Genomic DNA, 14,255 nt, shown 5'->3' on the forward strand with positions numbered 1-14,255 from the left:
CCATGGGGATTCTGGACCAAAAACTTAAGAATCCTATGATATTCTAATGAAAACCCCATGGTGGTTCTAGACCATGGGTGTTCTGGACCATGTGTTGGTGATCATAGCACTGTTGGCTCTGTACCATGGTGGTTCTGGACCAAACATGAGTGACAGTAAGCAAGCACAAACTCTGAGATGTATGTTTACATTACATGATCTGACCGTGGCCTGATGTTTTTATGTTTAACCACGAATGTTGGAACTCTATCACAGTATCGTTTATCGTCGAAGGTGCATAAGCAGCATGGAGATCCTGTGTCAATCAGATTTGAAGGTTCCCATTGTGTAGTAGTGGAGATCACCAGCCAGTACCTCCCTGTAATGGTTGATCGTGGCAATTTTACTGATGATGGCCTTTTTAATGCCTTTGGCACTTTTCTTTACCATGCTAGTGTCCAACTTGATACAGTACATTTTGGAGTGCAGACCGATAAACTCTACAATGGAAGTGCCGTTACACTCATCTTTGAACTTTCCAAGGACATTTTTATTGTGCACAGTAAAATAGACTCTGTCATGGGTAATTGCTGTGATAGAAAAGTCCTTGTAGTCGAACATATCCTGATAAAAATCCTCTGTCTAATCACCTTAGTGATACTTGATGAAGTTATAATGAAAATCCAACATAAGCATTTTGGAAAGACAGAGTACAGCGGCTCCAATGTACACAGGTTTGTCGAGTTTCAGATATGTTTTTCTGGACTTGACAGCCACTAAATGTTCATCAAAGATTTTCATGTGAATAAAAGCACCTGACAAAACAAGTTTGTCACGGCAGCATATATCATTGACAATTTAAATTTTTTCCATTTTTGGATGTTTTCTATGGTCTTGCCAAATACACTAATGTCATGAGCTTGAACAATTCCATGTCAAAGTCAGTGGTAGCCAGCATGTGCTGCTACATGTTGAAATCAATGTAATGGTGTATCCACGGTGCCTGATTAAACTTTAAAAGGCGATGAAACTTACCTCAGAAATAATTTTATCGTATGTTGCTGAAGTCCCTTCCCCTCAAAAATATGTTTAAACATGGAACTGAACTTAATACATTTCATATGACCTAGAAATGTGGTTCGCGTGACCAGGTTAAGTAACTGACAAAATTCATCTTGCTGTGGTGCCGTCAAGTTAAAATTCTTAAGTTTATTCTGGATATGATATTGCTGCTTGTGTCTCTGCAATGGTCTCTGATGACCATAACATCTTTTTCTTCATTGATCTTCTTCGTGCACATCTTGGTCCTCCTCCAGAGAGATCATCTGGGATATAATTCAAATCCATATTGACCATCGCCACCGTTGCATCAAAACATTTCAAAATATCATCATAGCCATCCATTACCTCAAGCAACTTTGGCGATGTTGCTGTCCATGGCAATGGCGGTAGCACTGGCACCTCTGGAAATAAAGTTTCCTGACTTGAAGCTGCCTAATCCATTGTATATACTAATAATTAGCATCTAATATGCACACAGTAGTACAGGACCAACATTACTATGATCACCGGGGCCCCAAGTGGCCAAGTGGTCTAAAGCACTCACTGTTCCAGATCACTGCCACCTCGCCCCCATCTACATGGGTTCGAGTCCAAGGCTCGGCTAGCGTGGGTATGTGGGAAAGTCTGCTAGTAGCTTCTCATGGGTCGGTGGTTCTTCCCTGGGTTTTCCAGGGTTCTTTCTCCACCAGTTATACTGGTTACCATGTATAGCCTATCTTGTGCTGAAAAATGGCATTAAACCCTAGAACAACAACAACAACTATGATCACCAACACATGGTCCAGATCACCTATGGTCCAAAACCACCATGGAGTTTTCATTAGAATACCATGGGATTCCTAAGTTTGGTCCAGAACTCAAATTGTTTATATAGACCAGAACTACCATGCAATGGATTGCAAAAGTTGAATCTAGAAGCCCCCATTTTATTATACTACTTTTGGACTGTACCTGATCGTGGGTTAAATTACAGGTTGGTTCAGACCAAAAGACAGACTGATATTACCATGCAAAACATTATAAATCAGAACAAATAATTTATCTCATGTATTTTAGTTTTTTATTTAAAAATTTAAGATAACTTTTAAATGTTTAAAATAATGAAACAAAAGGTGCAAATGATTCACTGAATATAGATATATGGTACTGTATTGAATTAAGTCATGAATTTGACAGGACCCCAGTTTAACTGGTTAGCATGCAATTTTTATTTAGCACAATTAATATATAGTACAATATACAACATAACAATAAATTCTACATAAATCTAATAAAGGCATCAAGATATTCAGACCAATATATGCAGATTAAAAAATGTTACTGTTTTACTGATTTTTTTTCCATTGTGCTGGTGATTGTATTATTTCTCAATATAAATAAGCAAACTATTTCAAATTTTGGCACAAAGCTGAATGAGCAGCTTTGAAAATAGTTCACTCTTAATTAGGCAATGCAGATAAACAGTCTGTCATTATTTTATATGATTTGCACAGAGCTACGCTATTATCTCGATAAAACTCGGGGTTTTGCTTCCATAAATGCAGTTTTGAACTGCTCAACATACCTGGGAAATAATGAGAAAATTCATATTTGAAACAACTGGATATGTCACATTTACATTTAACATTAAACTTTAATATAGTCATAATCAGCCTGTAATATGGTCCAAGTCATACTGGTCCGAATCAGCCATGGTCCTAATCAGAGTGCGCCCAAATATAGTAACACATCTAAACATGAATGATGCGTGAAATCGGATGTTAATACATGGATACAGACACATTCATATGCCTTACTTAATATTTTTGCATGCTTACTTTTGTGTAAAAAGACAAAGCCTTTAACAAAGAGAAAAATGCAGTAAAACCATTCAGAGCCAGAACTAAAGATGAAAAACTCATGCAACTTTCACTGAACATTATGTTCAACAGCCATGGCCTTGTTGATATTAAGTTACCTATAAATTTTGGACCAAAAATAATCAAGGGAGTTACAGTGTGAAAACGAAGTGGTTGGTCTGACAACCAATTGCTATAACTCCACTGAACAATGCAGAGCGCTGACAATTAAAACTCAACCAAAGTGTGAAGAAAATCAAGCTGCATACCAAGTTTAGCTGAAATCAAATAATAAATAGAGGTGTTATTGTGCGGAACCGAAAGTAGACGAGTCTGCCAAGCAGGGATTATAATTTTGCTAAACAGTGATGCAGCACACTGACAATCAAATTCTGCCAAGATGTTATGAAAATTAAGTTGCATACAAAGTTTAGTAGAAATACCATGATAATTAAATGATTTATTGTGCAAAAACTAAATTGGGTGGGTTTCATAATCATGGCACATAACATCAAAAACGATTATGCAGAGTACTGATAATTGAGCCTCATGTTTAACTAATATCAAAGAGTATACCAAATCTGGTGGAAATTGTGCAATAATCAATATGTTTTGTCTGAAAAGGAAACTGTGGGTGTGAAAAACAACAGCTATAACTCTGCTAAATGACAGTATAGCAGAATGAAGATCAAACTCAGTAAAAATCTCATCAATATCAAACAGCTTACTGAATTTGGTTGAAATGTATAAATAATTAAGTGAGTAATTGTGCGGAAATGAAAGTGTGTGGGTCTGGTAATCATGGATGACAATTCCAATAAATGGTGATGCAGAATGTTCACAATCAACCCGTTCGACGGCTCATCAATATCAAACTGTATACCAAATTTAATTGAGATCCAATAACAAGTAAGGAAGTTACTGCATGGGAACAAAAGTTTGACGGACGAATGGACGGGACAAAAGATATTGTCATCAGTTAAATTATGGAGATCACATTAAAAGACACTCAAACTCTCTGGATATAAAGCTCATAAATGGAGATAAATATTTTTTCTATATATGTGACGATGATTTGGATGCATTACTGTTGGCTAAAAGAAATATAGCAACTTTCATGCAGTAAAGTTCACTCTTGATACACATACAAAAATAGTATGATTCATACATATTTCTTTGACAGACACCATCATGTACGTATGGTTTACATATGTGATAGCTGTGCAAAAATTATGAACATTGATATACTTCTCCTTTATTAAAATTAATAGAATACATACATGTTTTAATTGGCAGAAATAATATTTTACAGCTTTGTACTAGAGAATTAAATTATTTTGATTGAAATTTGTATCTGTTACAAAATAACTATGCATTCTGTATTCACACTGTATTCAACTTGATTTTTGTACTTCTTGCAAACACTGTAATGGCACTATATGATGTCATATACATATGAGAAATATAACAATTTATTGACAGCTTTTTTGTGTCATCTTTGGCCTATTTGATTAAAAAAAAACACCAAGATTAGATACCTGACATTTCCTAGAGCCCCTGTGTCCACCGTCAGGTTGTCTTCAGTAAATGGGCTATCATCTCTCTCCTCTTTATTGTTAAGGTTCAATGAAAAGTCTTCACCTTGCAAAGAAGATGAACTCATGCGAATGTAAGACGTTTGTCTGCTTGTGCCACTGCAATAACCAAAAGAATCTGCAGCCCGAGTAAATAACAATACCTTCATTTTAGACATGCCAAAGAATATGATAGTCTGCTATAATTAAATTCCAAACATGAAAGGTCTTATAGATTCCATAGTAAATATGGTACCTGGAATGTCTGGATCCAGGTAACAAAACAAGAAAATATCTCCATTTTAAGCACGCATAGACAAATATAAAATTTCCATAAATAAATTTTCACTTTTAAAGATCTTATCTGTAATTTTAAAATTCCCCTAGATGTCTATAATAAATGTCATACCTGGACACACATACCTGCCATAATGTAATGCGTGTGAAAATACCCATTCAAAAATTATCCTGACAATTTTTTTGTGAAAAGTGCCATTGTACTTGACTCGATATTGAGCTTACAAGTCAGATGTAATTGTTCTTCAATAAGCTGCTTGTTTATATTAGATGTGAAAACAGTTTTACCTTTGTTTTTAATTCGAAAGACACAACCCAATTATCCCTTTTTATTGAACTTATTTTATATGTTTATATTCTGTTGAGGAATCATGTGAAACCAAAATGTTTCATATGATCCAATTAAACAAATGTGTAAATTAAATGGTAAGATCATCAAAGAAGTCTTGAAAAACTAGTGTCGGCATTTGGAATTTGGAAATAAGTATTGTAGAAAGCAGAGCAAAAAAAGGTCTCCCATTTTTGTACTCTAGGTATAGTCAAAGAATATTTATGTTTAAGTTCATGTAGATTAAACTTCGTTAAATTAAAAATTAAGCATATAAATAAATAAATAAATATATATATATATATATATATATATATATATATATATATATATATATATATATATATATATTAAAGATTTAGCAATATGCTCAACTTTGAGTCATCACTGTTTTCTTGCAATGATTGCAATGGATTATAGCATTAGAAATTTTTGCAAATTTCAAAACTTGATAAAGCAAATTTGATCTTGTCAAAACTAATCCATTTTATTCTATAACCAACAAAACAACACTGAGGATAACTCAAAACTAGGCTACAGGTCAATTGTCTGTGCTGACATATGTTTTGTTCAACAGCACCTTTAAGAAACAGTTTGGGATTTGAGTCTCTCGTTAAAGAATGATAAGTCATAGCCCTCAATGACTGAATAGCCTCTGGCTTGTCTACATATTGATATAACTTATATGATGAAAAAGGTCTTGCATGATACATTGAATTCATCTATGTTATGGAACTAGTAATAAATTAATAAAGGGGCCCTGAGTGGCCGAGTGGTCTAAAGCTCTCTCCATTATGGATCACTGCCATCTTACCTCTGTCTGCGTTGGTTCGAGTCTCGGGTTCAGCCAATGTGGGTATGTGAGAAAGCTTGCCAGTAGCTTCTTGTGGGTCAGTGGTTCTTTCCGGGGATTTCCCGGGTTCTTCCTCCACCATTAATACTGGCTGCCATGGATAGCCTATTGTGTGCTGAAAAATGGCATTAAACCCTACAACAACAGCGATGAATTAATAAAAGTTTCAGTATTGTAGGGACAGACAGGTGGAAAGCAAGCCAGCCAGCCAGTTAGATAGATAGATGCATGGCTGGATGGATTCTTTTTCTTTTCTGTTTGCACGTTTTTTATATAAACTGACTGTTATGTGAAGGGAACAAAATTAGAAATTCTAATACGTACTCATGCTTGCTCTCTGGATGTTTCATTTCAAATAACGTCTTTGCAAATACCTGTATAATCAAAGTAGTACATATGTTTAAGCAATAAGTAATAGAAGCAATACAGCAATATTTATCATCTGCTATTTCATTTTCATAAAGCCATGAATTGCCCAGTTTTAGATGAGATAGTTCTTACAGCCATGAATTACCCTATTTTAGATGAGATTCTAATAAATCTTAGCCACAAATTACCCTATTTTAGATGAGATTCTTATAGATCTTATAGCCATGAATTACCTTATTTTAGATGAGATAGTTACAGATTTTATAGCCATGAATTACTATATTATAGATGAGATACTATAAATCTCATAGCCATGAATTACCCTATTATAGATGAGATACTTATAAATCTCATAGCCATGAATTACCCTATTGTAGATGAGATACTTATAGATCTCATAGCCATGAATTACCCTATTGTAGATGAGATAGCTATAGATTGTATAGCCATGAATTACCCTATTTTAGATGAGATACTTATAGACATTATAGCCACAAATTACCCTATTGTAAATGAGATAGTTATAGATCTTATAGCCATGAATTACCCTACTGTAGATGAGATATTTATAGATTTTATAGCCATGAATTAGTCTACTGTAGATGAGATATTCAAAGATATTATAGCCATGAATTACACTATTGTAAATGAGGTACTTCTAGATCTTATAGCCATGAATTACCCTATTGCAGATGAGATTCTTATAGCTCTTATAGCCATGAATTAACCTATTGTAGATGAGATACTTACAGATCTTATAGCCATGAATTACCCTATTGTAAAGGAGGTACTTCTAGATCTTATAGCCATGAATTACCCTATTGTAAATGAGATACTTACAGATCTCATAGCTATGAATTACCCTATTGTAGATGAGATACTTATAGATCTTATAGTCATGACTTACCCTATTGTAGATGAGATAGTTATAGATCGTATAGCCACAAATTACCCAATTGCAAATGAGATACTTATAGATCTTATAGCCATGAATTACCCTATTGTAAATGAGATACTTCTAGATCTTATAGCCATGAATTACCCTATTGCAGATGAGATTCTTATAGGTCTTATAGCATCGAATTACCCTATTGCAAATGAGATTTTTATAGATCTTATAGCCATGAATTACCCTATTGTGGATGAGATACTTATAGATCTTATAGCCATGAATTACCCTATTGTAAATGAGATACTCAAATATATTATAGCCATGAATTACCCTACTGTAGATGAGATACTTATAAATCTTATAGCCATGAATTACCCTATTCTAAATGAGATACTTACAGATCATATAGCCATGAATTACCCTCTTTTAGACGAGATATTTATAGACCTTATAGCCATGAATTACCCTATTGTAGATGAGATACTCAAAGATCTTATAGCCATGAATTACACTATTGTAAATGAGATAGTTATAGATCTTATAGCCATGAATTACCCTACTGTAGATGAGATACGTCTAGATCTTATAACCATGAATTACCCTATTGTAAATGAAATAGTTATAGATCTTATAGTCATGAATTAACCTATTGCAGATGAGATTCTTATAGATCTTATAGCCATAAATTACCCTATTGTAAATGAGATACTTATAGATCTCATAGCCATGAATTACCCTATTGTAGATGAGATACTTATAGATCTTATAGTCACGAATTACACTATTGTAGATGAGACAGTTATAGATCATATACCCATGAATTACCCTATTTTAGATGAGATACTTATAGACATTATAGCCACAAATTACCCTATTGTAAATGAGATACTTATAGATCTTATAGCCATAAATTACCCTATTGAAGATGCGATTCTTATAGATCTTACAGCCATGAATTACACTATTGTAAATGAGATATTTATAGATCTTATAGCTATGAATTACCCTATTGCAAATGAGATTCTTATAGATCTTATAGCCATGAATTACCCTATTGTAGATGAGATAGTTATAGATCATATAGCCATGAATTACCCTATTTTAGATGAGATACTCAAAGATCTTATAGCCATGAATTACACTATTGTAAATGAGATAGTTATAGATCTTATGGTCATGAATTACCCTATTGTAAATGAGATAGTTATAGATCTTATAGTCATGAATTACCCTATTGTAAATGAGATAGTTATAGATCTTATAGCCATGAATTACCCAATTGTAGATGAGATACTTATGGATCTTATAGCCATGAATTACCCTATTGTAGAAGAGATACTCAAAGATCTTATAGCCACGAAATACACCATTGTAAATGAGATAGTTATTGATCTTATAGCCATGAATTACCCTACTGTAGACGAGATACTTTTAGATCTTATAGCCATGAATTAACCTATTGCAGATGAGATTCTTATAGATCTTATTGTCATGAATTACCCTATTGTAAATGAGATACTTATAGATCTCATAGCCATGAATTACCCTATTGTAGATGAGATACTTATAGACATTATAGCCACCAATTACCCTATTGTAAATGAGATACTTATAGATCTTATAGCCACCAATTGCCCTATTGTAAATGAGATACTTATAGATCTTATAGCCATAAATTACCCTATTGTAGATGAGATACTCAAAGATTTTATAGCCATGAATTACCCAATTGTAAATGAGATACTTATAGACATTATAGCCACCAATTACCCTATTGTAGATGAGATACTTATAGACATTATAGCCACCAATTACCCTATTGTAAATGAGATACTTATAGATCTTATAGCCACCAATTGCCCTATTGTAAATGAGATACTTATAGATCTTATAGCCATAAATTACCCTATTGTAGATGAGATACTCAAAGATTTTATAGCCATGAATTACCCTATTGTAGATGAGATACTTATAGACATTATAGCCACCAATTACCCTATTGTAGATGAGATACTTATAGACATTATAGCCACCAATTACCCTATTGTAAATGAGATACTTATAGATCTTATAGCCATAAATTACCCTATTGTAGATGAGATACTCAAAGATTTTATAGCCATGAATTACCCAATTGTAAATGAGATACTTCTAGATCTTATAGCCATGAATTACCCTATTGCAGATGAGATTCTTATAGATCTTACAGCCATGAAATACACTATTGTAAATGAGATACTTATAGATCTTATAGCCATGAATTACCCTATTGCAAATGAGATTCTTATAGATCTTATAGCCATGAATTACCCTATTTTAGATGAGATACTTATAAACCTTATAGCCATGAATTACCCTAATGTAGATGAGATGCTCAAAGATCTTTTAGCCATGAATTACACTATTGTAAATGAGACAGTTATAGATCTTATGGCCATGAATTACCCTATTTTAGATGAGATACTTATAGACATTATAGCCACAAATTACCCTATTGTAAATGAGATACTTATAGATCTTATAGCCATGAATTACACTATTGTAGATGACATAGTTGTAGATCTTATAGCCATGAATTACCCTATTTTAGATGAGATACTTATAGACATTATAGCCACAAATTACCCTATTGTAAATGAGATACTTATAGATCTTATAGCCATGAATTACACTATTGTAGATGAGATACTGAAAGATCTTATAGCCAGGAATTACACTATTGTAAATGAGGTATTTCTAGATCTTATAGCCATGAATTACCCAATTGTAAATGAGATACTTCTAGATCTTATAGCCATGAATTACCCTATTTCAGATGAGATTCTTATAGATCTTGCAGCCATGAATTACCCTACTGTAGATGAGATACTTATAGATCTTATAGCTATGAATTACCCTATTGTAAATAAGATACTTATAGATCTTACAGCCATGAATTACCCTATTGTAAATAAGATACTCAAAGATCTTATAGCCATGAATTACCCTACTGTAGATGAGATACTTCTAGATCTTATAGCCATGAATTACCCTATTGTAAATGAGATACTTACAGATCTCATAGCCATGAATTACCCTATTGTAGATGCGATACTTATAGATCTTATAGCCATGAATTACCCTATTGTAAATGAGATACTTACAGATCTCATAGCCATGAATTACCCTATTGTAGATGAGATACTAGTCTTATAGATCTTATAGCCACAAATTACCTTATTGTAGATGAGATACTTATAGACCTGAATGCCATGAATTACCCTATTGTACATGCAATACTTAAGATTTTATAGCCATAAATTACCCTATTGTAGATGAGATACTTATAAATCTTATAGCCATGAATTACCCTATTGTAGACGAGATTCTTGTAGATCTTATAGCCATGAATTACCCTATTGCAGATGAGATACTTATAGATTTTATAGCCATAAATTACCCTATTGTAGATGAGATACTTATAGATCTAGCAATTGATATAGACAGATCATCATGACATTATATGACTGTAGTAATTGATATAGACAAATCATCATGACATTATATGACTGTAGTAATTTATATAGACAAATCATCATGACATTATATGACTGTAGCAATTGATATAGACAAATCATCATGGTATTATATGACTGTAGCAATTGATATAGACACATCATAATGATACTATATGACTGTAGCAATTGATATAGACAAATCATCCTGACATTATATCACTGTAGCAATTGATATAGACAAATCATCATGATATTATATGACTGTAGACAATAAAACTGTATTATCTTAAAGAAACTGAAGAATGAAAAGTAATGAAAAAAATCGACTTCCATCCATTATCCAAAATGTAGTTCCTTAATTATCTTGAATTTATTGCAACAGATTAGTAATTTAAAAACTTCTCCACATTTAGATACTGTGCCGTTCTAGAAAACAGTTGGTGCTTAGTTTGACATCATAGAGCAGGCGTCAGTGCATTTATAATTCTACATGTTGCTTATAAACAGTTTACATTGGCATCTTATATATATATATATATATATATATATATATATATATATATATATATATATAGTAATTATAAGATGCTACAGCCACATGTACCATGTCAATGTGTGAATAAGCGGGAGCAAACGTTTCATTTGATTTGTCGCACATAACCTCGAAAATTGGGTAAAATCATTTACCTTGAATCATTCAGTACTATTATTGGATAGCTGCTGGTTTAACTCTCGACAAAATGAGTGTGTATATATATTTACCTCTCCATTTTCAGGTGGATCGCCATTTCCAAATGTACTGGTCACAAACAGTAAAAGCGCTTCGTGTTCAAGATCAATGGAGTCATAGGCATCCATTGATAGCACCTGGAATGAGATATCAATATTATGTAAGACACAAGGCCTCCTGTATACAATAAATCAGTCAGTGGGCATATAAGTACTGGAACTTACCCAGACATTACTCATTCACTTAGTGCATATGTCCTATGAACCTTTTTGGTTCTGTTTCTTGTTTTGTATTTTTATAATGACGTCAAATTTCTGAAACAGAGAACCGGTCTAGAAATTCCATAGTACATAAATGTCATCTCTTGACAGTCAAGAGTGACATCTGAGATTCATTCTATGCATCCTGTCACTAATTCTTTATCTTTATACATGCAAAATCAAAAATTCCTCACTTTCATCAGATATGTTTTCAAAACAGAATGGTTATCTCCTCTGAACGTCTCAGAGTAATGCCAGAAATACTGCGATGTAGGTAGAAGTTCATTCAGTTTGCTTAGGAGATAAACAGATTACTTTTATTTCTGCATCAGTCTAACTCTGTTAGAGGAAATATTCTTGCTGAGAATGACAGTCCAACTGACCATAGAAAAGGCCACATTTCCTGAGAATTCATCCTTGCTGAAGGTCTTTGGAAAAATGACCACATAAGCAAACCCAAGACATGAAGCATGTTGTTCTTTATAGCCCTGTTTACACAAATCATGAATCACCAGCAAGTTAGGGACAAGTCTGCCCTTTATTATCCATTCAGCTTGGCCTGCTCATTCACAGAGTAATGATCTAAACCATTCAGTTTGGCCTGGTCATTTACAGCAAAATGATCCCGACCATTAGTTTGGCCTGGTTGTTGTTGTTGTTGTTTTAGGGTTTAACGCCATTTTTCAGCACAAGATAGGCTATACATGGCAGCCAGTATAACTGGTGGAGGAAGAACCTTGGAAAACCCAGGGAAGAACCACTGACCCATGAGAAGCTACTGACAGGCTTTCCCAAGTACCCACGCTAGCTTATCCTTGGACTCAAACCCACGCAGACAGAGGTGAGATGGCAGTGATCTGGAACGGTGAGCGCTTTAGACCATTCGGCCACTTAGGGCCCCAGTTTGGCCCTGTCACTCACAGCAAAATGATCCAAGCTGACTCGAGCAATCCTTTCAAGGAAATTTTTGAAAATGTTCCAGAAAAATCTTAACATGGTTAATGAAATTTCGAGCTTTTGACTAGGCCTACATCATTGCTTTGTGTTGGGTAGACAATATATGTTGAAGAAAAGAAGATTTTTCTTCATTTTTCCAGTTTTTCGACCAGTTGATGGATTGCAGCCAAAATGACAGTAAATTGTTCATAGAGGATCTCCAAAGGTTTTATTATGAGATATGAATGAATTAAAAAAGTTGAATGATATGTCAAGAACTGCATTCAGCAAGTGACATATTTGTTTGTTATTCAAAGTGTTATTTATTTTGTGTCTGATGGACACAAGTTTGAGATTTTATTTTTCATGTTACCCATGCAGACTTAGTGTCACTCACTGACTTGATTAAGTTACGTTATCCCTAGAGACTTTGCCTCAATGACTTGGCTACGTGATGTTAATTTGAGATGTGGTACAATTTTTCAGGTCAAAATCACAAAGCACTCAAATCACACTTTACCGCCCATTGAATAGGAAAAAATAATAATAAAGACTGCAGTAACATAAATCATACATCAACATGTGGCATATTAACATAAATCACACACCAGTATGTGGCATATTAACATAAATCATACACCAGCATGTGGCACATTAACATAAATCATACACCAGTATGTGGCATATTAACATAAATCATACACCAGCATGTGGCACATTAACATAAATCATACACCAGTATGTGGCACATTAACATAAATCATACACCAGTATGTGGCAAATTAACATAAATCATACACCAGTATGTGGCATATTAACATAAATCATACACCAGTATGTGGCATATTAACATAAATCAAACACCAGTATGTGGCATATTTCGAAAATTCTGAATCAATCGATGCATAATATGTTTAAAGTAATACAGATTTATGTGACATGAAGTTACATAAAACGCTAGTGGTAAGAAATGCTATGAGATTTTAAAAATTCTTCTGACCTTTGCATCAAAAGCATGCTTGAAGATCTCGCAGAGAGTCCTAGCAAATCCTTCAGACTTCCCGGTTTCTGTGGCATACAGAATGGTGCATTTTACTCTTCTGGCAAGAGCTTTTCCCATCAGTTTAGCGGAGAATTTTACCGCCCTTTGAAAAGGGAAAAATAATAATACAGACTGCAGTTATGTAATGCGTATACCAGTATGTCTTACATCACATTGATGTGCTTGATATGAAATGAAACTACAGACATATACTATTAAAGTATGTGGAGTGTTCAACAACATTACAGACATCATCATAATGGTTTACCATTTCATTTTTGTAGTAAAAAATTTGTTATTTCAAAATAAACAAAACAATTATCATCTTATTTAGGTATATCCTTAATTACTAACCTGACTAATTCACGAAATCCAATCTTTACTTTTTTTACCTGGCTAGTTGTCGGAATCCAATCTTTCGTCTAGGTTTGTCTGCATTCTTTATTTTATCCTTTTCCTTCTTCCACACATGTGTTTTCCATGGGACCTCCTGCAAACAAAGTATTTTTGTTAATATGGGTTTGGTGTCATAGATCAGTATGCATTACATAAAAATTAACTTGCTAGGAGGACAAATAACTTAGCTCAGTTAACAGAA

The 14,255-nt window shown here is 33.7% G+C and overlaps 1 protein-coding gene across 3 annotated transcripts in view; it reads right to left on the minus strand.

Moving 5' to 3' along the window:
* LOC149775806 (nitric oxide synthase, salivary gland-like) overlaps positions 1-14,255 on the minus strand; it is a 180,725-nt gene that overhangs the window by 40,120 nt on the left and 126,350 nt on the right. For all 3 annotated transcript variants that reach the window (XM_089944272.1, XM_089944274.1, XM_089944271.1), the window contains exons 11-15: positions 14,050-14,147; positions 13,616-13,760; positions 11,452-11,556; positions 6,256-6,305; positions 4,418-4,573 (exon numbers count right to left, since the gene is read on the minus strand). In XM_089944272.1, coding sequence (XP_089800398.1) covers positions 4,418-4,573; positions 6,256-6,305; positions 11,452-11,556; positions 13,616-13,760; positions 14,050-14,147 — 554 coding nt within the window. The remainder of the gene's footprint in view (positions 1-4,417; positions 4,574-6,255; positions 6,306-11,451; positions 11,557-13,615; positions 13,761-14,049; positions 14,148-14,255) is intronic.

The sequence above is a fragment of the Sinohyriopsis cumingii genome, chromosome 19 (assembly GCF_028554795.1).
Source record: "Sinohyriopsis cumingii isolate HCF-2022 chromosome 19, ASM2855479v2, whole genome shotgun sequence".
Classification (NCBI taxonomy): Eukaryota; Metazoa; Mollusca; class Bivalvia; order Unionida; family Unionidae; genus Sinohyriopsis; species Sinohyriopsis cumingii.